General features: G+C 49.2%; 1 protein-coding gene across 4 annotated transcripts in view; it reads right to left on the bottom strand.

Moving 5' to 3' along the window:
• gtf2f1 (general transcription factor IIF, polypeptide 1) overlaps positions 1-17,875 on the bottom strand; it is a 31,115-nt gene extending 13,240 nt beyond the window's left edge. Inside the window, exons 1-7 of one of the 4 annotated variants that reach the window (XM_072564466.1) lie at positions 17,763-17,875; positions 14,178-14,239; positions 11,230-11,276; positions 10,741-10,813; positions 10,185-10,378; positions 9,929-10,099; positions 856-1,058 (exon numbers count right to left, since the gene is read on the bottom strand). In XM_072564466.1, the coding sequence (XP_072420567.1) occupies positions 856-1,058; positions 9,929-10,099; positions 10,185-10,378; positions 10,741-10,813; positions 11,230-11,276; positions 14,178-14,189 (700 nt within the window). In that variant the 5' untranslated portion in view covers positions 14,190-14,239; positions 17,763-17,875. Of the gene's footprint in view, positions 1-855; positions 1,059-9,928; positions 10,100-10,184; positions 10,379-10,740; positions 10,814-11,229; positions 11,277-14,177; positions 14,240-17,262; positions 17,355-17,762 lie in introns of those variants that run through there. The other 3 variants (XM_072564467.1, XM_072564464.1, XM_072564465.1) reach the window with 3 other exon arrangements.
• Positions 17,876-24,297: the final 6,422 nt, after the last annotated feature.

Raw genomic sequence — 24,297 nt, 5'->3', positions numbered from 1 at the left:
CTCACTGAGGGAGCCAGAGGTCCAGAGCCCACACTGTCAGACTCTCACTGAGGGAGCCAGAGGTCCAGAATCTCTGCCTCAGAGTAAGAGGGGTTCTGAGGAGACTGGGAATGTAAGTAATGTGATTCATTCTGAGAACGATGACATTATCTACATCAACAGAGACTGGGCAATGAAAGGGAGGAGGAAATACGGGAAAGTGTCTTTAAACCAGACCATTAGGGTTAATTATTAAAGTTAATTGGAAATGACAATGAGCAATTGAAGTAAAATGGAAATGTACGTGAAAAACAGGCTGAATGTAAAGACAGTGGGATTTGATGGAGGGTGGGAGGAGGAGCGACCTGACCTCGGGTACGGGTGGGAACTCTCCCCTTGGGCAGTTTTTGTTGGGCCACCTGATATTGCTTGCCATCTAGTTGCAAGAGCTGGAAAAGTGCTGCAGTTAGAATGAAATGGAAATTCAGCCATTACATTACTTTACATTCAGAATAGTATTAACAGCAGGGACCATGCCCCATTCATCGGAATTAATCCCAGCAGGCTGGGGTTCACAACAGCAGTGCTGTGCAATCGGAGACTGTCTCTATTGCCTCTGTCACTGAAGTCCCCGATGGATCACAGGCAGTGAGATTCACTGGTTTTAGCTCAGTTGATTAACCTAATTATATTACGTTATAAAGTAACTGTGGTATTAGCTAACAATTATTAATTCATGTATGTATAAATATTTTAACCCAATAAATGAGCTACATATTGAAGTGCATGTATCAGACCATAAACAGGCAACAGGGAGGTACTTTCAGCTGAACAACACACAGGACAAGGTGAATCGTGCTGCTCCCTGTCACTTACTGTCCTCATCACTGTCGTCATCATTCTCGTCAGAGCTTACTTCCAGGTCATCTTCCAGGTCATGGATGCGGAGGTCATTGCCTTTTCGCTTCCTTTCTTTCCCTTTCTTTCCCTTCTCTTCCTCCTCCTCTCCATCATCCCGGTCCTGATCCTTTAACCTTTTCTGCAGCATGATACTGAAATGGTTCACTACTTTGTTGCGCCTGGCCAATAGCCATTGTTCCAAGGTGATCGGACGGTAGGGGACAAAAACAGAAATAACACCAACAAAAAATGTGAAACTCATCATAACAAACGGCAATAAATGAGCAGCCTTTCCAATCTCTCAACATCAGCAGGAAGATGGTGCAGTGACTCTGAGGAACAGACAGCTACTGCCCCCTACAATGAAAGACAGACAATAATGACCAAATGAGGTGCCTTCTCTGTGAGAGAGGGGCCCAGTACTGTTCAGAGTCCACTTGCAGCAAACCCAGTGTTTGAACATAGTGCCCTGGCAGCGTGAGGATAACCAGCAGCAGCATCTCCAAGTACCCCAGCCCCTCCAGCTGACAGAGGGTGAGGGACAGGGAAGCTCAATCACAATTCCCTTAAAGAGCCCAAAACCCTGATGTATCAATAGAAAAGACTTGATTTGGACTTCCAAGATCAACAAAGTCTGACTGCGAGAAATCAATATTAACTTTAGCCCTACACCAACCATATGGATACTGTTGGGGGGGACGGCCTAGCAGGGGTAAGCTGCAGTGACCAGGCCTCTGGCACAAGGTCCGGCTCTGAGACCCAGAAGAGAAAGGGGGAAGAGGAGGAGAGCGTCTCGGACCGTGGCTTCAGAATCCTTAAGGGGGAGGGTGTGCAGCCAGAAGTCATGGTGCACATTGGCGCCAACGACATAGGTAGGAAGATGGGTGGGGAGGTCATTCAGGAGCTAGGCTGGAAGCTAAAAGCTAGGACAGACAGAGTCGTCATCTCTGGGTTGTTGCCGGTGCCACGTGACAGTGAGGCAAGGAATAGGGAGAGAGTGCAGTTGAACACGTGGCTGCAAGGATGGTGTAGGAGGGAGGGCTTCAGATATTTGGACAATTGGATTGCATTCTGGGGAAGGTGGGACCTGTACAAGCAGGACAGGTTACACCTGAACCAGAAGGGCACCAATATCCTGGGGGGTAGGTTTGCGAGCACTCTTGGGTGGGGGGGGGGGGGTTTAAAACTAATTTGGCAGGGGGATGGGATCTGGACTTGTAGTCCAGCAAGTAGGTTAGCTGTTTGTCACGATGTCCAAGAATGTAGGGAGGCTGTGGAGAAGGTAGCACTGACAGGGAATACTTGCTTACACAGAGATGGGTTCAAGTGTGTATACTTCAACACAAGGAGTATCAGAAATAAGGTGGGTGAACTTAAGGCGTGGATCGGTACTTGGGACTACAATGTTGTGGCCATCACGGAAACATGGATAGAAGAGGGACGGGAATGGCTATTGGAGGTTCCTGGTTACAGATGCTTCAGTAAGATTGGGGGGGGGGGTGGCATTGCTAATTAGAAATGGTATAACAGCTGCAGAAAGGAAGTTTGAGGGAGATCTGCCTCTGGAGGTAGTATGGGCTGAAGTCAGAAATAGGAAAGGTGCAGTCACCTTGTTGGGTGTTTACTATAGGCCCCCCAATAGCTGCAGAGATGTGGAGAAACAGATTGGGAAACAGATTTTGGAAAGGTGCAGAAGCCACAGGGTCGTAGTCATGGGCGACTTCAACATCCCAAATATTGATTGGAAGCTCTTTAGATCAAGTAGATTGGATGGGGCGGTGTTTGTGCAGTGTGTCCAGGAAGCTTTTCTAACGCAGTATGTAGATTGTCCGACCAGAGGGGAGGCCATATTGGATTTGGTACTCGGTAATGAACCGGGATAAGTGATGGGCTTGTTAGTGGGTGAACATTTTGGTGATGGTGACCACAATTCTGTGACATTGGTTATGGAGAGAGATAGGTGCGCACAACAAGGTAGGTTTTACAATTGGGGGAAGGGTAAATATGATGCTGCAAGACAGGATCTGAGGAGCATAAGTTGGGAGCATAGGCTGTCAGGGAAGGATGTGGTGGAAATGTGGGACTTTTTCAAGGAACAGATACGACGTGTCCTTGATATGTATGTACCTGTCAGGCAGGAAAGAAATGGTCGTGTGAGGGAGCCTTGGTTGACGAGGGAGGTTGAATGTCTTGTGAGGAAGAAGAAGGAGGCTTACATAAGGTTGAGGAAACAAGGTTCAGACAGAGCAGTGGAGGGATACATGATAGCCAGAAGGGAGCTGAAGAAAGGGATTAGGAGAGCGAAGAGAGGGCATGAAAAATCCTTGGCGGGTAGGATCAAGGATAACCCCAAGGCATTTTATGCGTATGTGAGAAACCTGAGAATGACGAGAACGAGGGTAGGTCCGATCAAGGACAGTAGTGGGAGACTGTGTATTGAGTAGGAAGAGATAGGAAAGGTCTTGAATGAGTACTTTTCTTCAGTATTTACAAATGAGAGGGACCACACTGTTGAAGAGGAGAGTATGAAACGGACTGTTAAGCTAGAGGAGATACTTGTTAGGAAGGAAGATGTGTTGGACATTTTGAAAAACTTGAGGATAGACAAGTCCCCCGGGCCTGACGGGATATATCCTAGGATTATGTGGGAAGCAAGAGAGGAAATTGCAGAGCCGTTGGCAATGATCTTTTCGTCTTCACTGTCAACGGGAGTGGTACCAGGGGACTGGAGAGTGGCGAATGTTGTGCCCCTGTTCAAAAAAGGGAATAGGGATAACCCCGGGAATTACAGGCCAGTTAGTCTTACTTCGGTGGTCGGCAAAGTAATGGAAAGGGTACTGAGGGATAGGATTTATGAGTATCTGGAAAGACACTGCTTAATTAGGGATCAAGCACGGATCACTGCACGGATTTGTGAGGGGTAGGTCTTGCCTTACAAGTCTTATTGAATTCTTTGAAGAGGTGACCAAGCATGTGGATGAGGGTAGAGCAGTGGATGTAGTGTACATGGATTTTAGTAAGGCATTTGATAAGGTTCCCCATGGTAGGCTTCTGCGGAAAGTTAGGAGGCATGGGATAGTGGGAAATTTGGCCAATTGGATAGAAAACTGGCTAACCGGTCGAAGTCAGAGAGTGGTGGTAGATGGTAAATATTTAGCCTGGAGCCCAGTTACAAGTGGAGTTCCGCAGGGATCAGTTCTGGGTCTTCTGCTGTTTGTAATTTTTATTAATGACTTGGAAGAGGGAGTTGAAGGATGGGTCAGTAAATTTGCAGACGATACGAAAATTGGTGGAGTTGTGGATAGTGAGGAGGGCTGTTGTCGGCTGCAAAGGGACTTAGATATGATGCCGAGCTGGGCTGAGGAGTGGCAGATGGAGTTCAACCCTGTCAAGTGTGAGGTTGTCCATTTTGGAAGGACAAATAAGAATGCGGAATACAGGGTTAATGGTAGGGTTCTTAGACAGGTGGAGGAGCAGAGGGAACTTGGAGTCTATGTTCATAGCTCTTTGAAAGTTGCCACTCAGGTGGATAGAGCTTGTGAGAAGGCCTATGGTGTATTAGCGTTCCTTTATTGGTCAGAATATTGAGTACAGGAGTTGGGAGGTCATATTGCAGCTGTACAGGACATTGGTTAGGCCACTGTTGGAATATTGCATGCAATTCTGGTCTCTTTTCTATTGGAAAGATGTTGTGAAACTTGAAAAGGTTCAGAAAAGATTTACAAGGATGTTGCCAGGGTTGGAGGATCTGAGCTACAGGGAGAGGCTGGACAGGCTGGGGCTGTTTTCCCTGGAGTGTCGGAGACTGAGGGGTGATATTATAGAGGTTTACAAAATTATGAGGGGCATGGATAGGATAAATAAGCAGTCTTTTCCCTGGGGTCGGGGAGCCCAGAACTAGAGGGCATAGGTTTAGGGTGAGAGCGGAAAGATATAAAAGAGAGCTATGGGGCAACCTTTTCACACAGAGGGTGGTACGTGTATGGAATGAGCTGCCAGAGGATGTGGTGGAGGCTGGTACAATTGCAACATTTAAGAGGCATTTGGATGGGTATACGAATAGGAAGGGTTTGGAGGGATATGGGCCGGGTGCCGGCAGGTGGGACTAGATTGGGTTGGGATATCTGGTCGGCATGGACGGGTTGGACCGAAGGGTCTGTTTCCATGCTGTACATCTCTATGACTCTATGACCTCAGCCAAGCAATTGGCTACTTTGGTGATTAGAACATAGACCATTACAGCACAGTACAGGCCACTCAGCCCTCGATGTTGTGCCGACCTGTGGAACCAGTCTGAACCCCATCTATCCTACACTATTCTGTTACCATCCATATGTTTTTCCACTGACCATTTAAATGCCTTTGAAGTTGGGAAGTCTACTACCGTTGCAGGCAGTGCATTCTACACCCCTACTGCTCTCTGAGTAAAGAACCTACCTCTGACAACTGTACTATATCCATCACCCCTCAACGTAAAGCTATGTCCCCTTGTGCTGACCATCACCATCCAAGGAAAAAGGCTCTCCCTGTCCACCCTACCTAATCCTCTGATCATCTTCTACGTCTCTATTAAGTCACCTCTTAACCTTCCCTCTAACGAAAACAGCCTCAAGTCCCTCAGCCTTTCCTCAATAGACCTTCCCTCCATACCAGGCAACATCCCAGTAAATCTCCTCTGCACCCTTTCCAAAGCTTCCACATCTACAATTCTATAATGTGGTGACCAGAACTGTACATAATACTCCAAGTGCGACTACACCAGAGTTTTGTAGAGCTGCAAGATGACCTCATGGCTCTGAAAATCAATCCCTCTACCAATAAAAGGTACCAGAGTACACCTTCTTAATAACCCTATCAACATCAGGGATCTATGCACATGGACACAGAGATCTCTCTGCTCATCTACACTACCAAGAGTCTTACAATTAGCCCAGTACTCTGTAATCCTGTTACTGCTTCCAAAGTGACTCACCTCGCACTTTTCCGCATTAAACTCCATTTGGCACCTCTCAGCCCAGCTCTGCAGCTTATGTCCCTCTGTAACCTGCAACATCCTTCTGCACTGTCCACCATTCCACCGACTTTAGTGTCATGCGCAAATTTACTAACCCATCCTTCTATGCCCTCATCCAGGTCATTTATAAAAATGACAAGTGGCCCCAAAACAGATCCTTGCAGTACACCACTAGTAACTGAACACCAGGATGAACATTTCCCATCAAACACCACCATCTGTCTTCTTTCAGCTAGCCAATTTCTGATCCAAACCACTAAATCACTCTCAATCCCATGCCTATGTATTGTCTGCAATAGCCTACCGTGGGGAACCTGATCAAACACTTTACTGAAGTCCATATACACCACATCAACTGCTTTACCCTCATCAACCTGTTTGGTCACCATCTCAAAGAACTCAATAAGGTTTATGAGGCACGACCTACCCGTCACAAAACTGTGTTAACTATCCTAATCAACTTATTCCTTTCTGGATGATTATATATCCTCTCTCTTTTAATCCTTTCCAACACTTTACCCACAACCAAAGTAAGGCTCACAGGTCTATAATTACCAGGGTTGTCTCTACTCCCCTTCTTGAACAAGGGAACAACATTTGCTATCCTCCAGACTTCTGGCACTATTCCTGTAGACAATGATGACATAAAGATCAAAGCCATAGGCTCTGCAATCTCTTCCCTGATTTCCCAGAGAATCCTACCTCACAAAGCTAGTCCCTTTTTTTTCCTAAAAGCTGTTCCTTGGCTCAAGGAGACTCTGTCCTTGATTTTATTTCAGAGGGGGCAATAAAACAGGCCGGGCTCTGATCAGTCTGATTTGGTACAGAGATGAAAAGGGTTTGAGAGGCCTTTTATTTATATGTAAACAAATGAGACTTCAGGCCAAAGTGGTCATGTTTTAGCAGTAACCAGTATAAAGAAAGGGGAGTGGTCAGCTCTCTAGTTGAGCAGTTTAGTTCAGTCTTGAACTGGTGAGGATTTCAACAGTGAACTGTGTGGAAACTCTCTCTCTCTCTCTCTCTCTTTCTGCCCTTCAACTTCAGCCTGTAAGCATGTGTTCCATTTATACTGGCTTTTAAAGGGAGTTTGCTTCATGGGATTGTTGTGTGTATTCAGAACCCCATGCTTAAGTCTAGTTTGGATAGACTGAGTTCTGTTGGGGTTCTTTATTCTGTTCTTTGCATAACATTGTGTAATTCTGTGAATACATTTTTGTCTGTTTTAAAATTTAGTTGTCAACCTAGCTAACTTACTCTGGGTAATTTTCACTGTGTACTTACTGAAACAAATTGCAAAGTGATGGTCTGAGCTGCCTACTCAACAGTGTTTTGAGTGGCCTGGCCTAGTCCATCACCCCTTCTGCCCAGGGGACTTATCTATTTTCACACTTGCCAGAGTTGTTAACATCTCCTCCTTGTGAACCTCAATCCCATCTAGTCTAGTTGCCTGTATTCTCCTCGACAACATTGTCTTTTCCTTGTGATTACTGATGAAAAATATTTATTTAGCGCCTCTCATCTCTCCTCGGATTCCACGCACAACTTCCCACTACTGTCCTTGATTGGCCTTAACCTTACTCTAGTGATTCTTTTATTCCTGACATAGCAAGGGAGAGCTTTAGGGTCTTCCTTGATCCTATCTGCCAAAGACTTCTCATGTCCTCTCCTGGCTCTTCTTAGCTCTCTTTCGGTCCTTCCTGGCTAACTTGTAACTCTGAAGCGCCCTAACTGAGCCTCCACGTCTCATCTTAACATAAACCTCCTTCTTCCTCTTGACATGAGATTCAACTTCTTTAGTAAATCACGGCTCCCTCACTTGACCACTTCCTCCCTGTCTGGCAGGTACATACTCATCAAGGACATGTAGCAGCTGTTCCTTGAACAAGCTCCACATTTCTATTGTGCCCAGCCCCTGCAGTTTCCTTCCCCACCCTGTGCATCCTAAATCTTGCCTAATCACATCATAATTGCCTTTCCCCAGCTACAACTCTTGCCCTGCAGTATATATCTATCCCTTCGCGGGTCTAAAGTAAATATAACCAAATTGTGGTCACTATCACCAAAGTGCTTATCTACCTCCAAATCTAACACCTGGCCCAGTTCATTACCGAGTATCAAATCCAATGTGGCCTCGTCCCTTGTTGGCCTGTCTACATAATGTGTCAGAAAACCATTCAGCACACGTAGGACAAAAACTGACCCATCTAAGGTCCTCAAACTATAGCGTTTCCAGTCAATACTTGGAAAGTTAAAGTCCCCTATAACAACTACCTTGTTGCTTTCACTCCAGTCCAGAATCATCTTTACAATCCTTTCCTCTACATCTCTGGAACTTTTCAGAGGCCTGTAGAAAACTCCCAACAGGGTGACCTCTCCTTTCCTGTTTCTAACGTCAGCAGACATGTCCTCATCAAACATCCTTTCAGCCACCATAATACTGTCCTTGACCAACAATGCCACACCTCCCCCTCTTTTACCACCTTCCCTGTTCTTACTGAAACATCTAAAGTCCAGAACTTGCATAGAGCAGGAACAGGAATGGTTGTTGCATGTCTCCAAAATGGTCACAACATCGAAATCCCAGGTACCAACCCATGCCGCAAGTTCACCCAGCTCATCCCAGATGCTCCTGGTGTTGAAATAGACACACTTCAAACCACCTTCCTGCCTGCTGGTACACTCCTACGACCTTGAAATCTAATTCATGACCTCACTACACTCAACCTCCTGTACATTGAAGCTACAATTCAGGTTCCCACCCCCTGGTGAACTAGTTTAAATCCTCCCAAAGAGCATTGCAAAGCTCCCCCCAGGACACTGGCACCCTCTGGTTCACGTATAGACTGAATCAATTCATTCAGACAAACACAGCTCGCCTGGTGGTGAGGTGGGGGCTTCATTATCAGCACATTCCTCTGTCTCCAGCTGTAACAACTACAAGAGTAAGTAGATGATGTGCATCAATATCTGATGTTCCTTATAGTACCAGGGGAAGTGCTGGGAACAAACTGACCTGAGAGAGATAGCTCAGACACTATCGAGCTTGAAAGAGGCCAATGATGCAACCCAGGCCCAAAAGAACAAAGAACAAGAACATTACAGCACAGGAACAGACCGTTCGGCCCTCCAAGCCGGTGCTGATCCAGATCCTTTATCTAAACCTGGCGTCTATTTTCTAAGGATCTGAATCCCTTTGCTCCCTGCCCATTCATGATTAGATTCCTTACAGTGTGGAAACAGGCCCTTCAGCCCAACCAGTCCACACCGACCCTCTGAAGAGCAACCCACCCAGACCCATTTCCCTCTGACTAATGCACCTAACACTATGGGCAATTTAGCCTGGCCAATCCACCCTGACCTGCACATCTTTGGACTGTGGGAGGAAACCGGAGCATCCGGAGGAAACCCACGCAGACACGGGGAGAATGTGCAAACTCCACACAGACAGTCACTCGAGGCTGGAATCGAACCTGGGACCCTCATGCTATGAGGCAGCAGTGCTAACCACTGAGCTACTATGCCGCCCATGTATCTGTTTACATACATCTTAAATGACGCTATCATCCCGCCTCTACCGGCAACATGCTCCAGGCTCCCACCACTTTCTGAGTAATGAACTTTCCACGCATATCTCCCTAAACATTTCCCCTCTCACTCTGAACTCCTGACCCCCAGTAAATGAGTTCCACACTCTGGGAAAAAGCTTCTTGCTATCCACCCTGTCTATGCCTGTCATAATTTTGTCTAACTCAATCAGTTTCCCGCCCCCCCCCCCCCCCCACCACCCCCAACCTCTGTCTTTCTAATGAAAATAATCCTAATCTACTCAACCTCTCTTCATAGCTAGTGGCCTCCGTATCAGGCAACATCCTCAGCACCCCCTCCTAAGCATCCACACCCTGTTGGTAATGTGGTGACCAGAACTGTATGCAGTATTCTAAATGTGGCCAAACCAAAGTCCTGTACACCCGTAACATGACCTGCCAAAAAAAGCACAGATTTAAACTTCAAGGTAACCAATATTAGGAGCTTTACCTTCCCCACTCCTCCTCGGCTTCCTCTGCTGTCAGAGTCTTGTGTTTTGCGACAGGGATAAAGTTGTACCAGGCATTAACAGGGAAGGCTTCAAACGCTCCATCGGGACACTGCGTGAAGATGTAGTAGGAAGCATTTTCAGTGACCCCACCTTTCCTCTGACCTTTGAACCTTAACAAAGGAAAAAGAGATGAGGAGTTCACACAGAGGGTTGTCCCCACTGCTGCCCAGTAATGAAGCAATTCCCTTTCCTTACTTCCGACCCGCTTTCCCATTCACTCTCAGCAGCCAGGGCTGGTCCTCGGGTTTAAATTCACGTGTAACTATCCCAAATTTCTTCTTCCTGGACTCCTCACGGAGCTTTTTGCCAAACTCACTGCCTGCACCAAACATCGGCTGTTCCTCCTCCTGGTAAATCTTCTTGTTACTCAGGTCACGCTCCATTTTAGCCTGAGAGGAAACGGAGAATCATGTAATGTTTGTGACGAACCCTAACAGTCATCAGTATCAATGTATCCTGTGCAGGACCCTCTCCCTTCATCTCTCACACAGCTTACTGGAGCCCTCTTGTATAAAGTTATATAATCCAGGAGACACTATGTCCTGATAGCAAGCACTGATTCCCTCTCACCCACCCATCATTTACTCAATGCGAATAACACAAAAGCTTTTAGACAAAGATACCTTGAAAAGGATGAAGTTGGACAGTGCAGTACCACAAAACCTGCTGGAATAGTGAACATTTCCAAGCATCCCTTGCCCTGTGGCATCCCCCACCCCTTCTGAGACTTCTGCCTTCTGCAGAGTTATACCTGAGTCCATGTAGAGAAGTCAATTTTATCGGCAGCATTGAAGGCCATGATGTTGTGTTTCTTGGTGTTGTTCCTGGAAAGGGAATGGGTTCAGTTCAATAAGAGATCAGGCCCAATGACCACCCCTGATGCTCACCCTCAAAAATCCCCTCAGCCCATCACCCCCCAGCCCTCACCTCATCACAGAAGTTCTGAGAAAGAGTCACTTTAGACAAAGCTATGGAGTGAAGTCAATGGGGGCCCTCGAAATGTTTACGTTTTCTCTCTCCACAGATGCTGCCAGACCTGCTGACTTTCTCCAACTTTTGATTATTATTGCAGATCTCCAGCACCCAAATGCTTAGCTTTTGTTTTCATTAGAAAATAACCCATCCTGATTTGGGAAGAGTTCATACATTTCCCTGTGAATGATTAACGCGTTGTTCCCCTGTCCTGGCCTAGCTGCTAGTTACTGCTAATTCAGACATGAATGATCAGAGAATCTCTTACTTGGGGACACGGACTGTGTATTCCGTCACTGCCTGGCTGCTCGAACCCTGTCAAAGAAAAACAACCATGTGATCATCAGTGACCTACGCCAAACAGTAACTGTAATAATAACCCTCTACCTGCTACACCATAGTAACTGGCCTGTGAATTGTAACTCAGCACAAGAATGAGCCAGAGGTGAACCTTCCCTCCATCATAAGGTCAGAGTGAGGATGATTGCTAATGCACAATGCTCAGCACCATTTAGGAGTCCTCAGATACTGAAGCAGTCTGTGTTGCACAGATGGTGTCAAACTGCTTTTGGTAAGTAACAGGAAAACTAACTTTTGGATACCACTCTGCCGTAGAGAACAAGCTAGTTTTCCAAGATCAAAGATCAAACCTTGAATTGTGTGGTATATAGTCATTAGTTACACAAGGGCATGTAACCTTTAAGATATTTGATAACATTTGAGCTATAGGGAAAGGCTGTTTCCCCTGGAGCTTCAGAGGCGAAAGGGTGACCTTATAGAGGTTTATAAAATCATGAGGGGCATGGATAAGGTAAATAGACAAGATCTTTTCTCTGAGGTGGGGGAGTCCAAAACCAGAGGGTATAGGTTTAAGGTGAGAGGAGAAAGATTTAAAAGGGACCAGAGGGGCAACTTTTTCATGTAGAGGGTGGCACGTGTATGGAATAGGCTGCCAGAGGATGGTGGAGGCTGGTACAATTACAGCATTTAAAAGGCATCTGGATGGGTAAATGAATAGGAAGGGTTTAGAGGGATAGGGACCAAATGGTGGCAAATGGGACTAGATTAATCTAGGATTTCGCAAGGTTGAGTTGGCCGAAGGGTGTGTTTCTGTGCTGTACATCTCTGTGACTCTGTTAGTGAAACATCTCTCTCTCCCTCTGTCTCACACACACACGCACGCACAATCAGCAAACATCAAAACAACTCTGAGAAAGTCATCTCACACCTTTGGACTCCTGATTTACTAAACGTTACTTTTTGTTCATGTTTCCCACCCACAATATTTCTGCAGAGCACTCGGTTTTACCTAAACTACTTGTGAATAAATGTTTGCACTTAAAAAGGGAATATAATTGGTCAAACCTATCAATGTGAGTTTATTTTATCTTACAGTCAGACATTAATCATCGTTGAGAATCCATTGGTCACATTTCACGCTTGTGACAATTTGTGGAATATTGGAGCTTGATTCTAGGTGCACAGCTGTCACCAGAGTCATGAGACTGCCCACAAAGCAGCAAGCCCTGGTCAACATCCAGGCTTGAGAAATGGCAGAAAGCATTTGTGCTACATAGAGGCAGGCAATGGCCATCTCCAACAAGACTAAATCTAGCTATCTCCCATTGACATTCAATAGTGTTACCATCACAGAATCCATCACTGTCAACATGCTGGGGGACACTATTAACAAGAGAGTCAACTTCAATGGACTTGCAACATCAATACCACAGCTTCAAGAGCAGGTCATTGGCTCGGATCATGTCATCCCTAAAGCCTGTCCATTGCCTACAGGGCACAAGTCAGGTGTGTGACAGTATGTTCTCCACTTGACCAGATAAGCTCTAACAAACAGATCAAAACCATCCAAAACAAAGCAGCCCACTTAAACTGGCATTCACTCTGTCCACCACAGTAAGGCTGTGGATGCAATTTACAAGATACACTGCAGTAACACACCAATTACCTTCGGATAGCATCTTCCAAACTCACAATCACTATAACTTAGAAGGACAAGGGCAGCAGGTAGATGGGAAAACCACTGCTTGCAAGTTGTGAACCATCTCACCTTGGGGTAGTATCTCAGTTCCCTCACTGTTGCTGGGGAAGAATCCTGGAAAGCCCTCCCTAAAAGCACTGTGGGTATACCTACAGGCCATTCACCCAGCAGCTCACAACCACCTCTCCAGGGCAGGTCAGGGTGACAATAAACACTGGGCTTGTCAGCAATGCCCACATCCTACTAAAAAAAATTGTCACAAGGCTTGATCCAGTTGCCTTCCCTCTATCCCACACTCTCAATATTTATTATTTAGCAGCATACAGATGTACAGAAAACATATTGCTGTCAGGGGCAAGAGAACCAACCGATTGGGTGTCCTGTTCTTACTCTCTTGCTAATCAAATAGGCTATATTTATCCCTTAGTAAGGGGGATCCTTGTTCCCTTTGTGAATGATAGAATGGCAAAGTGTTTACTTTGTTCACAGCTCAAAAAAGGTGCACACGATTTTGATCTTAAAAACTTAAGTTTTGTAACTGCTGCAAAAACTAAACCCTGTGGTGAATGCAGCATCAGGGTTGAGACACATTTAATTAGGTTAACATGATTCAGAAATACTAGCTACCTGATGAAGGAGTGGCGCTCCGAAAGCTTGTACTTCCAAATAAATCTGTTGGACTATAACCTGGTGTAATGTGATTTTTAACTTTGCCCACCCCAGTCCCAACACTGGTACCTTCACATCAGAGAAACACTTGGATTAAGGGGCTCAGACAATCCAGTGTTATCCCAGTCAAAGGGAATTTCAATATACTTCTCACACTTGAACAATGGTAAGCCTGGATTTACACGTTTTCTTCCTGTTCATCTGTCAATGCACATTTATCAAGATACCCTCTGTCTATACACGAGCTCAGGCTAGACTTATCAGAAATTAGAATTGTTGCAGAAAGTTCGAAAAATGAGGGAATTGAGTGAATGCAGAGACACTTTAGAAATTGGGATTAGCTTCCTTAAGGCAAGAGAAAATTGAGTAGAGAATGAACAGAAGAGTTCAAACTGCTGATAGTTTTGACATAAAGCGAATAGCGGTTCGTCTTCTGACTGACAAAGCCACTACATGCAAAATCTTTCCAGAATTCAACGGCAGCCAATTCCTTTCAAACTTTCTAAAGCCTCTCAGGCCAACCCATCTCCAGTAACAGTCCAACTTACCAAATTGGCCATAATTGCAATATGGTGAGAGTTTCAACTTCTGAATGGGCCTTGTTTAGAAGCTGTAATACGAGTAAATAAAAGTAAATTATCAATGTTGTGAAGGTGGAAGAAAAGGAGGAGGAGGATGTCAGACAGGGTATTGTGGATGGTGGATGGTGGATGGTGGATGGTGGATGGGGGGGGGGGGGGAAATTGGTGAGGAGCTGACTGAGGAGTAGATGGTGGGGGTATATGATTTGAGTAGGAATCAGGGTGGATTGGAGGAGGTGATTTGGGGATGGATGGGGGTAAAAGTGATGGGGTGACAGTAATGGGGAGGGAAGGTGATGGGGATGGATGGGGGGGGGGAAGGTGATGGGGGGGGGAAGGTGATGGGGGGGGGGAAGGTGATGGGGGGGGGGGAAGGTGATGGGGGGGGGGGGAAGGTGATGGGGGGGGGGGAAGGTGATGGGGGGGGGGGGAAGGTGATGGGGGGGGGAAGGTGATGGGGGGGGGGGAAGGTGATGGGGGGGAAGGTGATGGGGGGGGATGGGGGGGAAGGTGATGGGGGAGGAGGGGGGGGGGAAGGTGATGGGGGAGGAGGGGGGGGGAAGGTGATGGGGGGGAGGGGGGGGAAGGTGATGGGGGGGAGGGGGGGGAAGGTGATGGGGGGGAGGGGGGGGAAGGTGATGGGGGGGAGGGGGGGGAAGGTGATGGGGGGGGAGGGGGGGGAAGGTGATGGGGGGGAGGGGGGGAAGGTGATGGGGGGGAGGGGGGGGAAGGTGATGGGGGGGAGGGGGGGGAAGGTGATGGGGGGGAGGGGGGGGAAGGTGATGGGGGGGAGGGGGGGGAAGGTGATGGGGGGAGGGGGGGGAAGGTGATGGGGGGAGGGGGGGAAGGTGATGGGGGGGAGGGGGGGGGGAAGGTGATGGGGGGGAGGGGGGGGGGAAGGTGATGGGGGGGAGGGGGGGAAGGTGATGGGGGGAGGGGGGGGAAGGTGATGGGGGGAGGGGGGGGAAGGTGATGGGGGGGAGGGGGGGGAAGGTGATGGGGGGGAGGGGGGGGAAGGTGATGGGGGGGGGAAGGTGATGGGGGGGGGAAGGTGATGGGGGGGAGGGGGGGAAGGTGATGGGGGGGGGAAGGTGATGGGGGGGGGGAAGGTGATGGGGGGGGAAGGTGATGGGGGGGGGAAGGTGATGGGGGGGGGAAGGTGATGGGGGGGGGAAGGTGATGGGGGGGGGAAGGTGATGGGGGGGGGAAGGTGATGGGGGGGGGAAGGTGATGGGGGGGGAAGGTGATGGGGGGGGGAAGGTGATGGGGGGGGGAAGGTGATGGGGGGGGAAGGTGATGGGGGGGGAAGGTGATGGGGGGGAAGGTGATGGGGGGGGAAGGTGATGGGGGGGAAGGTGATGGGGGGGAAGGTGATGGGGGGGAAGGTGATGGGGGTGGATGGGGGGGAAGGTGATGGGGGTGGATGGGGGGGAAGGTGATGGGGGTGGATGGGGGGGAAGGTGATGGGGGTGGATGGGGGGGAAGGTGATGGGGGTGGATGGGGGGGAAGGTGATGGGGGTGGATGGGGGGGAAGGTGATGGGGGTGGATGGGGGGGAAGGTGATGGGGGTGGATGGGGGGGAAGGTGATGGGGTGGGAAGGTGATAGGGGTGGATGGGGGGGGGGGAAGGTGATGGGGGTGGATGGGGGGGAAGGTGATGGGGTGGGAAGGTGATAGGGGTGGATGGGGGGGGGAAGGTGATAGGGGTGGATGGGGGGGGGAAGGTGATATAGTGGATGGGGTGGGGGAAGGTGATGGGGTGGATGGGGGGGGAAGGTGATGGGGGTGGATGGAGGGGGAAGGTGATTTGGGGATGGATGGGAGTGATGATTGAGGAGGAGAGGTGAGTGGGGGATGAATGGGGGGAAGATGGGGGGAGGTGAGTGGGGGACGGGACGGATATGGGGGGGAGGTGAGTGGGGGATGGATATGGGGGGGAGGTGAGTGGGGGACGGATATGGGGGGGGGAGGTGAGTGGGGGGGGGAGGTGAGTGGGGGGGGGAGGTGAGTGGGGGGGGGAGGTGAGTGGGGGGGGGAGGTGAGTGGGGGACGGATATGGGAGGGGGAGGTGAGTGGGGGACGGATATGGGGGGGGGGGAGGTGAGTGGGGGACGGATATGGGGGGGGGGAGGTGAGTGGGGGACGGATATGGGGGGGAGGTGAGTGGGGGACAGATATGGGGGGGGAGGTGAGTGGGGGACAGATATTGGGGGGGTGGGGGGGTGGGGGGGTGGGGGGGAGGGGGGGGGGTGGGGGGGTGGGGGGGAGGGGGGGGGGTGGGGGACGGGACGGATATGGGGGAGATGGGGGAGGTGGGGGACGGGACGGATATGGGGGAGGTGGGGGAGGTGGGGGATGGATATGGGGGGGGTGGGGGGGGTGGGGGGGGGTGGGGGGGTGGGTGGGGGACGGATATGGGGGGGGTGGGGGACGGATATGGGGGGGGTGGGGGACGGATATGGGGGGGGGTGGGGGACGGATATGGGGGACGGATATGGGGGGGGTGGGGGACGGATATGGGGGGGGTGGGGGACGGATATGGGGGGGGTGGGGGACGGATATGGGGGGGGTGGGGGACGGATATGGGGGGGGTGGGGGACGGATATGGGGGGGGTGGGGGACGGATATGGGGGGGGTTGGGGGACGGATATGGGGGGGGTGGGGGACGGATATGGGGGGGGTGGGGGACGGATATGGGGGGGGCGGGGGACGGATATGGGGGGGGCGGGGGACGGATATGGGGGGGGTGGGGGACGGATATGGGGGGGGTGGGGGACGGATATGGGGGGGGTGGGGGACGGATATGGGGGACGGATATGGGGGGGGTGGAGGACGGATATGGGGGGGGTGGGGGACGGATATGGGGGGGTGGGGGGATGGGGGTAGATTGCTGTAACTTATCACTGCGCACGCGCAGTCGGCAGGTTAATTGCTGAATGTTCTCTCTATCCCGGAAATCGCGACACGATTAAGCCGATATCAATAAGTTATTAGTTAACCCCCGAGAAACAACGCTCCAACCCCCATATACAGAGAGAACCGAAAACAAACCAGCTCCCGCACTAAACCGGACTCACCAACAACCACGTCTAATCCCCGCCCCCAGCCGGCATCCGGTCCGGCGCACAATCCCCGCCCTCCGGCATCCGGTCCGGCACACAATCCCCGCCCTCCGGCATCCGGTCCGGCACACAATCCCCGCCCTCCGGCATCCGGTCCGGCACACAATCCCCGCCCTCCGGCATCCGGTCCGGCACACAATCCCCGCCCTCCGGCATCCGGTCCGGCACACAATCCCCGCCCCCCGGCATCCGGTCCGGCACACAATCCCCTATCACCTTCATCTCCTCCCCCACTCACCCATTGTACTCTATGCTACTCTCTCCCTACCCCCACCCTCCTCTAGCTTATCTCTCCATGCTTCAGGCTCACTGCCTTTATTCCTGATGAAGGGCTTTTGCCCGAAACGTTGATTTCGCTGCTCGTTGGATGCTCTTCCAGCACCACTAATCCAGTATTTGGTTTTCAGCATCTGCAGTCATTGTTTTTACCGTTGTGGTTCTGTTCGCCGATCTGGGAATTTGTGTTGCAGACATTTCGTCCCCTGTCTGGGTGACATCCTCAGTGATTGGGAGCCTCCTGTGAAGTGCTTCTGTGATCTTTCCTCCGGCATTTGTAGTATCAGGGGGATTCACTCTCGGGGGAAATGGGGGGTCACCATCAGAGCGACTGTCAGGGGAATGGGGTGGGTACCGGTTATTGTTCTGAGAGAGCAGGCCAGCCCCTGACCATGGTGCAGACAATAATTTATCTTTTTTGGTTTCAGTGTTTTATTACAGACAAATAAGTTTTAGAGAATGAATCCTAGGTTCTTTCCTCCCATACATTTTCTTTTGGCTTCTTCATGGTTCATGATCCAAGCTAAGATTGTTCTAACAAGGTTCCCAGCAGAGCACCCCTGCCACCTTTAAAGCTCCTTGACTGGAACATCGAAACCCCCTTTGTTCAGTCTGCCAGTGAGACTGACCACTATTTTCCCAACTCCTTGTCATCAATAGTCTCAAACTCTCCGATGCAGCCACGCTTCATCATTATGGTCAGAAATTTCACAATCACTTTGGAACATGGTTGGATGAGAATGTGGCTTTTCTGTGCATCGTCGACGGTGGTGTGGGCATCAGGGAGAACATACATGCACACCATGATGGTGCTTGGTCAAAGAATTTCTTAACTTTAGATCTGTCAGTGATGATATTGCTGCAAGGAAAGTACCATATTCCATGAGTATGGGATGCAGCAGCATTAGCAGCACAGGATCAGTCATCCCCAGGACATCAGTATCTCCACAAGACCCATGACATGGTCTTCAGGAAGATACAGAGCTCTTTCAGCATGTCTGGTGTCACGTTTAGGGAGTGTGGAATAAGTTAGAAAGCATTCAGCCTCATTCCTTCAATCTGGACTGATAGTTCAAATAAGAGACTGTGAGGACTGCAGATGCTGAAGAATCAGTCAAAAAGTGTGCTGCTGGAAAATCACAGCAGGTCAGGCAGCATGTAAGGAGCAGAAGAGTCAATGTTTCAGGCATAAGCCCTTCACCAGGTATATGAAAAGAGAAGGGGCCTGAGAGATAAAGCGGGGGTTGGGGGGGGGGAAGCAGATTGAGGAGGAGGCTGGGGTGAAGGTAGCTAGGAAGCTGATAGGTAGATGCAGTTGGGAGATAATTGTGATAGGTCAGTGGGGAGGGTGGAGTGGATAGGTGGGAAAAAATATGGACAGTTTGTCAGGTTGGATCTGAGATGAGGTGAGGGGAGTCGGGGTGTGGAAACTGATAGAGTTGATGTTGATGCTATGTGGTTGTAGGGTCTTGAGGCAGAAGATGAGGCGTTCTTACTTCAGTTGGTGGATGGCTTTGATTTGGCAGTAGAGGAGTCTCTGCTCCACCCTCCCCACCGCCATATCACAATTACCTCCCACCTGTATTCACTTATTGCCTTCCCACCTACCTTCCCCACCCCCCACCATGCCCCACAGTTCCACCCCACTCCCCTATTTATGTTTCAGCTCCCTACCCCCACCACATTCCTGATAAAGAGTTTCTGCCCAAAATGCCGGCTGTTCATCAATCCCGGACAGGTTTGAACATAGATTCATACGTTTTGTACAGCAGAACAGTTTCTCAGAGGCAGATTCCAGCTGGGACTGTGACAATGGCACATCAGACCAAGGGCAACCTCTTGTAGTCTGTGACCAGATGAAGCCCACAGCAGAGACAGCTGCTCCTGAGCTTGCATGGAGAATAGAGCAGATCCCTTCAATAGAAGAGGAAAACATGGGAGCATTGAGGGACCATAACAATTGGGGGTTGGGAGGTTATGGGGGACAGACTTTGTCTATTTTCACATCTTGCCTTTATCTTGAAACTCACTTAACTGTACATTTAGTATTGTATTTTTTGTCCCATGGTTCATTTTCCTGAAGGCAGCATTTCTTAAAGCAAATAGGTTTCAACACAGTCCTGGTGTCACTTTTTAAAATATTATCTGCTATTCCTGTCATAATTCTGCATTGCCACTTACAAATCATGACAGTTCAGATGTTAAGAATGCACTTTTGCCCTATTTTGTATAGTCAAAACAATGTTTTAATTTAATATCAACACTGTCAAAGAGAGTGACAAACAAACAGCTTTTCAGGAGGGAGATAGTCATTCAGATTTAAGGAGCAAAAACTGTAGGAAGCAGACATTCTCACTACTGTTGGTATACCAGGGTTGCTTCACCTTCTTTCACCTGCATCAGGATCCGTGGAACATTTATCCATCGAACCTGCTGCTCCACTCGTTTCTCTCCAGGGTCTAGGCTGAATCCTTATTCGACAGTAAAACTGTGCAGTGCACAACCTGCAGCGCCAACCTTGGACACTGTCTCATGCAAGTACAGTAAGGTACTGCCTTACCCGTCAAAGCAAAAGGAAGCATGTTCGGAGTACTCAAGTGGTTTTCTCCTGTAGTTGCTGTGTTGTGTGCAAGGTGTGTCCTTCCTGCCTCAGTGCTCTTCCTGTGAAATTTGGTCATCAAACCACGTTTTCAGAGGGTGCCCTTTGTCACCCAAAGACTATCGGCCGATTCGGAGTGTAGCAATCATGGCCTGTTGCAACTGAGTTCAGCAGGACAAAATGAATCATGTGCACTTTGCTGGTTATCTGCATTCACATTTTAGAATCTTGGCAAATCTGTTAATTTTAAACCATAAGATTATCTCAATCATCTGATAAACAACGGACCTTGTAATTAAATGTTGCACATCACTAGTCCCACAACAAAATGAATCACAAGCAAGAAATGATAATCCTGCATCATATGATCAAATGAATCTGCATCATGTCAACCACTGAAGCATCAGTATTGTGGAAGACGACATCTCACACATGCAGGCATGTAAGTAATGGTGTCTAAGCATATGAAGATTCTATAATGACCAGTTCAAAGTGAGATATAATATTACATTCAATGTCCATCTCAGTAATTCAGCAAACGTTTTACTACAAACGTTAAAGTTTTTCACTTCTGAAATTTTCATTTAAACCCTTTACCTACATATATTTAAAACAGATTGTTAAAAGAAATGCATTACAAATTCAGATCGACACAGCATCTATAAGAGTTGAAGGCCTTTTAAGGTCAAAGATAAGGTTATTTTCTAATTATGTTACAAAATGTCTGACATTTGACTCTGGTTAGCACAGAGACTGGGTTTGATTGCACCCTTTGGTGACTGTGTGGATTTTGCATGTTCTCCACATGTCTGTGTGGGTTTTCTCCAGGTACTCCAATTTCCTCCCACAGTTTAAAGATGTGTAGGTTAGATGGATTAGCCAGGGGAATGCAGGGTTGGGTGGAATGGTCTTTGGAGAGTCGGCGTAGGCTCAATTATGCTGAATGTCCTACTTCACTACTAATGGGGATTCTATGATTTGCACTTTTCACGTTCACTTCAGACCATTAAATAATGTTTAACAATTTTTAATGAAAACACAACCTCCAAAATCAAGCTTTGCAAATACTACTTTCCAAAAATTTCTCTCTGACTACACTAAAATCTCAAACTCAAATCTTTTAGGGATGGGGGTGGAATTGAGCTGAAGTTTATGATTTTGTTAATTTAACAGGAAATCCTTTGTCTGGACTGTGAATCCCCACCAGGGGCTTTAAATGAGCTTGTGCATGTACTTCCTCTAAAGTCCAAATCGGACATACTCTAATAACATAACACCAACCAGAGCGGTGTTAACCTGTCTCTCCACAGGTGCTGCCAAACATACTGAATTTTTCCAATATTTTCTATATTTCAAATCTCAAGTATGCACAGTCCTTTGCTTTTACTTATGGTGTTAACCAGTTAGTGTGAGCTGAGGGCACTGCCTATTAAACCCAGAGATATGCTGAAATGAAAATGAAATATTCAGCAGGTCAGACAGCACCTGTGGAGAGAGAAAACATATGCATTTCCAGCAACTTTTTTCAGATAATTAAAATATTGTTGATAATAAATATGTTTCAAACTGGGGTGGAATTGTAAAAGACTTAATAAATTCTACAGTAACTGAGCTGCTGAGTTTACATTTTCTTCTGTCTCATTTATTGTCACTTTACTTTCCCTCCATTGTGACCCAGCAGAGGAGAGATTTACCACCACTTACTAAAAACACTGAGCCTTCTTTTATCCCTCAGCACCTTTCACTCAGTGACAGTCAACCATCCTTCCTAACCTTTAAAAGGTTAAGTGTTTGATGGGAATGCTTATAGATATTTCCACATTGATGCCCTGGGGTTGAAGTGTTCCGAGGCGGAAGATGAGGCGTTCTTCCTCCAGGCGTCTGGTGGTGAGGGAGCGGCGGTGAAGTAGGCCCAGGACCTCCATGTCCTCAGCAGAGTGGGAGGGGGAGTTGAAATGTTGGGCCACGGGGCGGTTTGGTTGATTGGTGCGGGTGTCTTGGAGATGTTCTCTAAAGCGCTCTGCTATGAGGCGCCCAGTCTCCCCAATGTAGAGGAGACCACATCGGGAGCAACGGATACAATAAATGATATTGGTGGATGTGCAGGTGAAACTTTGATGGATGTGGAAGGCTCCTTTAGGACCTTGGATAGAGGTGAGGGAGGAGGTGTGGGCACAGGTTTTACAGTTCCTGCAGTGGCAGGGGAAAGTGCCAGAATGGGAGGGTGGGTCGTAGGGGGGTGTGGACCTGACCAGGTAGTCACGGAGGGAACGGTCTTTGCGGAAGGCGGAAAGGGGTGGGGAGGGAAATATATCCCTGGTGGTGGGGTCTTTTTGGAGGTGACGGAAATGTCGGTGGATGATTTGGTTGATGCGAAGGTTTGTAGGGTGGAAGGTGAGAACCAGGGACGTTCTGTCCTTGTTACGGTTGGAGGGGTGGGGTCTGAGGACAGAGGTGTGGGATGTGGACGAGATGCGTTGGAGGGCATCTTTAACCACGTGGGAAGGGAAATTGCGGTCTCTAAAGAAGGAGGCCATCTGGTGTGTCCTATGGTGGAACTGGTCCTCCTGGGAGCAGATACAGCGGAGGCAGAGAAATTGGGAATACGGGATGGCATTTTTGCAAGAGATAGGGTGGGAAGAGGTGTAATCCAGGTAGCTATGGGAGTCGGTGGGTTTGTAAAAACTGTCAGTGTCAAGTCGGTCGTCACTAATGGAGATGGAGAGGTCCAGGAAGGGGAGCGAGGTGTCAGAGATAGTCCAGGTAAATTTAAGGTCAGGGTGGAATGTGTTGGTGAAGTTGATGAATTGCTCAACCTCCTCGTGGGAGCACGAGGTGGCGCCAATGCAGTCAGCAATATAGCGGAGGAAGAGGTGGGGAGTGGTGCCGGTGTAATTACGGAAGATCAACTGTTCTACATAGCCAACAAAGAGACAGGCATAGCTGGGGCCCATACGTGTGCCCATAGCTACCCCTTTGGTCTGGAGGAAGTGGGAGGATTCAAAGGAGAAATTGTTAAGGGTGAGGACCAGTTCAGCCAAATGAATGAGTGTGTCAGTGCAAGGGTACTGTTGGGGACGTCTGGAGAGGAAAAAACAGAGGGCTTGGAGGCCCTGGTCATGGCGGATGGAGGTGTAGAGGGATTGGATATCCATGGTGAAGATAAGGCGTTGGGGGCCGGGGAAACGGAAGTCTTGGAGGAGGTGGAGGGCGTGGGTGGTGTCTCGAACGTATGTGGGGAGTTCCTGGACTAGGGGGAATAGGACAGTGTCAAGGTAGGTAGAGAGGAGTTCAGTGGGGCAGGAGCATGCTGAGACAATGGGTCGGCCAGGGTGGTCAGGCTTGTGGATCTTGGGAAGGAGGTAGAACCGGGCAGTGCGGGGTTCCCGGACTATGAGGTTGGAAGCTGTGGGTGGGAGATCTCCTGAGGTGATGAGGTTCTGTATGCTCTGGGAGATGATGGTTTGGTGATGGGGGGTGGGGTCATGGTCGAGGGAGCAGTAGGAAGAGGTCTCCTCGAGTTGACGTTTGGCTTTAGCGGTGTAGAGGTCAGTGCGCCAGACTACCACTGCGCCCCCTTTATCCGCTGGCTTGATGGTGAGGTTGGGATTGGAGCAGAGGGATTGGAGGGCTGCGCGTTGTGAGGGTGAGAGGTTGGAGTGGGGAGGGGGGACGACAGGTTGAGGCGGTTAATGTCCCGGCAGCAGTTGGAAATGAAGAGGTCGAGGGCAGGTAATAGGCCAGCGCGGGGTGTCCAGGTGGATGCAGTGTGTTGGAGGTGGGCGAAGGGGTCCTCGGAAGGTGGGCGGGAGTCCTGATTGTGAAAGTAAGCTCGGAGTTCTAGGTGGATGCAGTGTGTTGGAGGTTTCCAGGTGCACCCGCACCAATCAACCAAACCGCCCCGTGGCCCAACATTTCAACTCCCCCTCCCACTCTGCCGAGGACATGGAGGTCCTGGGCCTCCTTCACCGCCGCTCCCTCACCACCAGACGCCTGGAGGAAGAACGCCTCATCTTCCGCCTCAGAACACTTCAACCCCAGGGCATCAATGTGGACTTCAACAGCTTCCTCATTTCCCCTTCCCCCACC

Source organism: Chiloscyllium punctatum, chromosome 46 (assembly GCF_047496795.1).
Source record: "Chiloscyllium punctatum isolate Juve2018m chromosome 46, sChiPun1.3, whole genome shotgun sequence".
Taxonomy (NCBI): domain Eukaryota; kingdom Metazoa; phylum Chordata; class Chondrichthyes; order Orectolobiformes; family Hemiscylliidae; genus Chiloscyllium; species Chiloscyllium punctatum.
The sequence above is the reverse complement of the archived record's forward strand: the minus strand, read 5'-3'. Positions and strand labels throughout refer to the sequence as shown.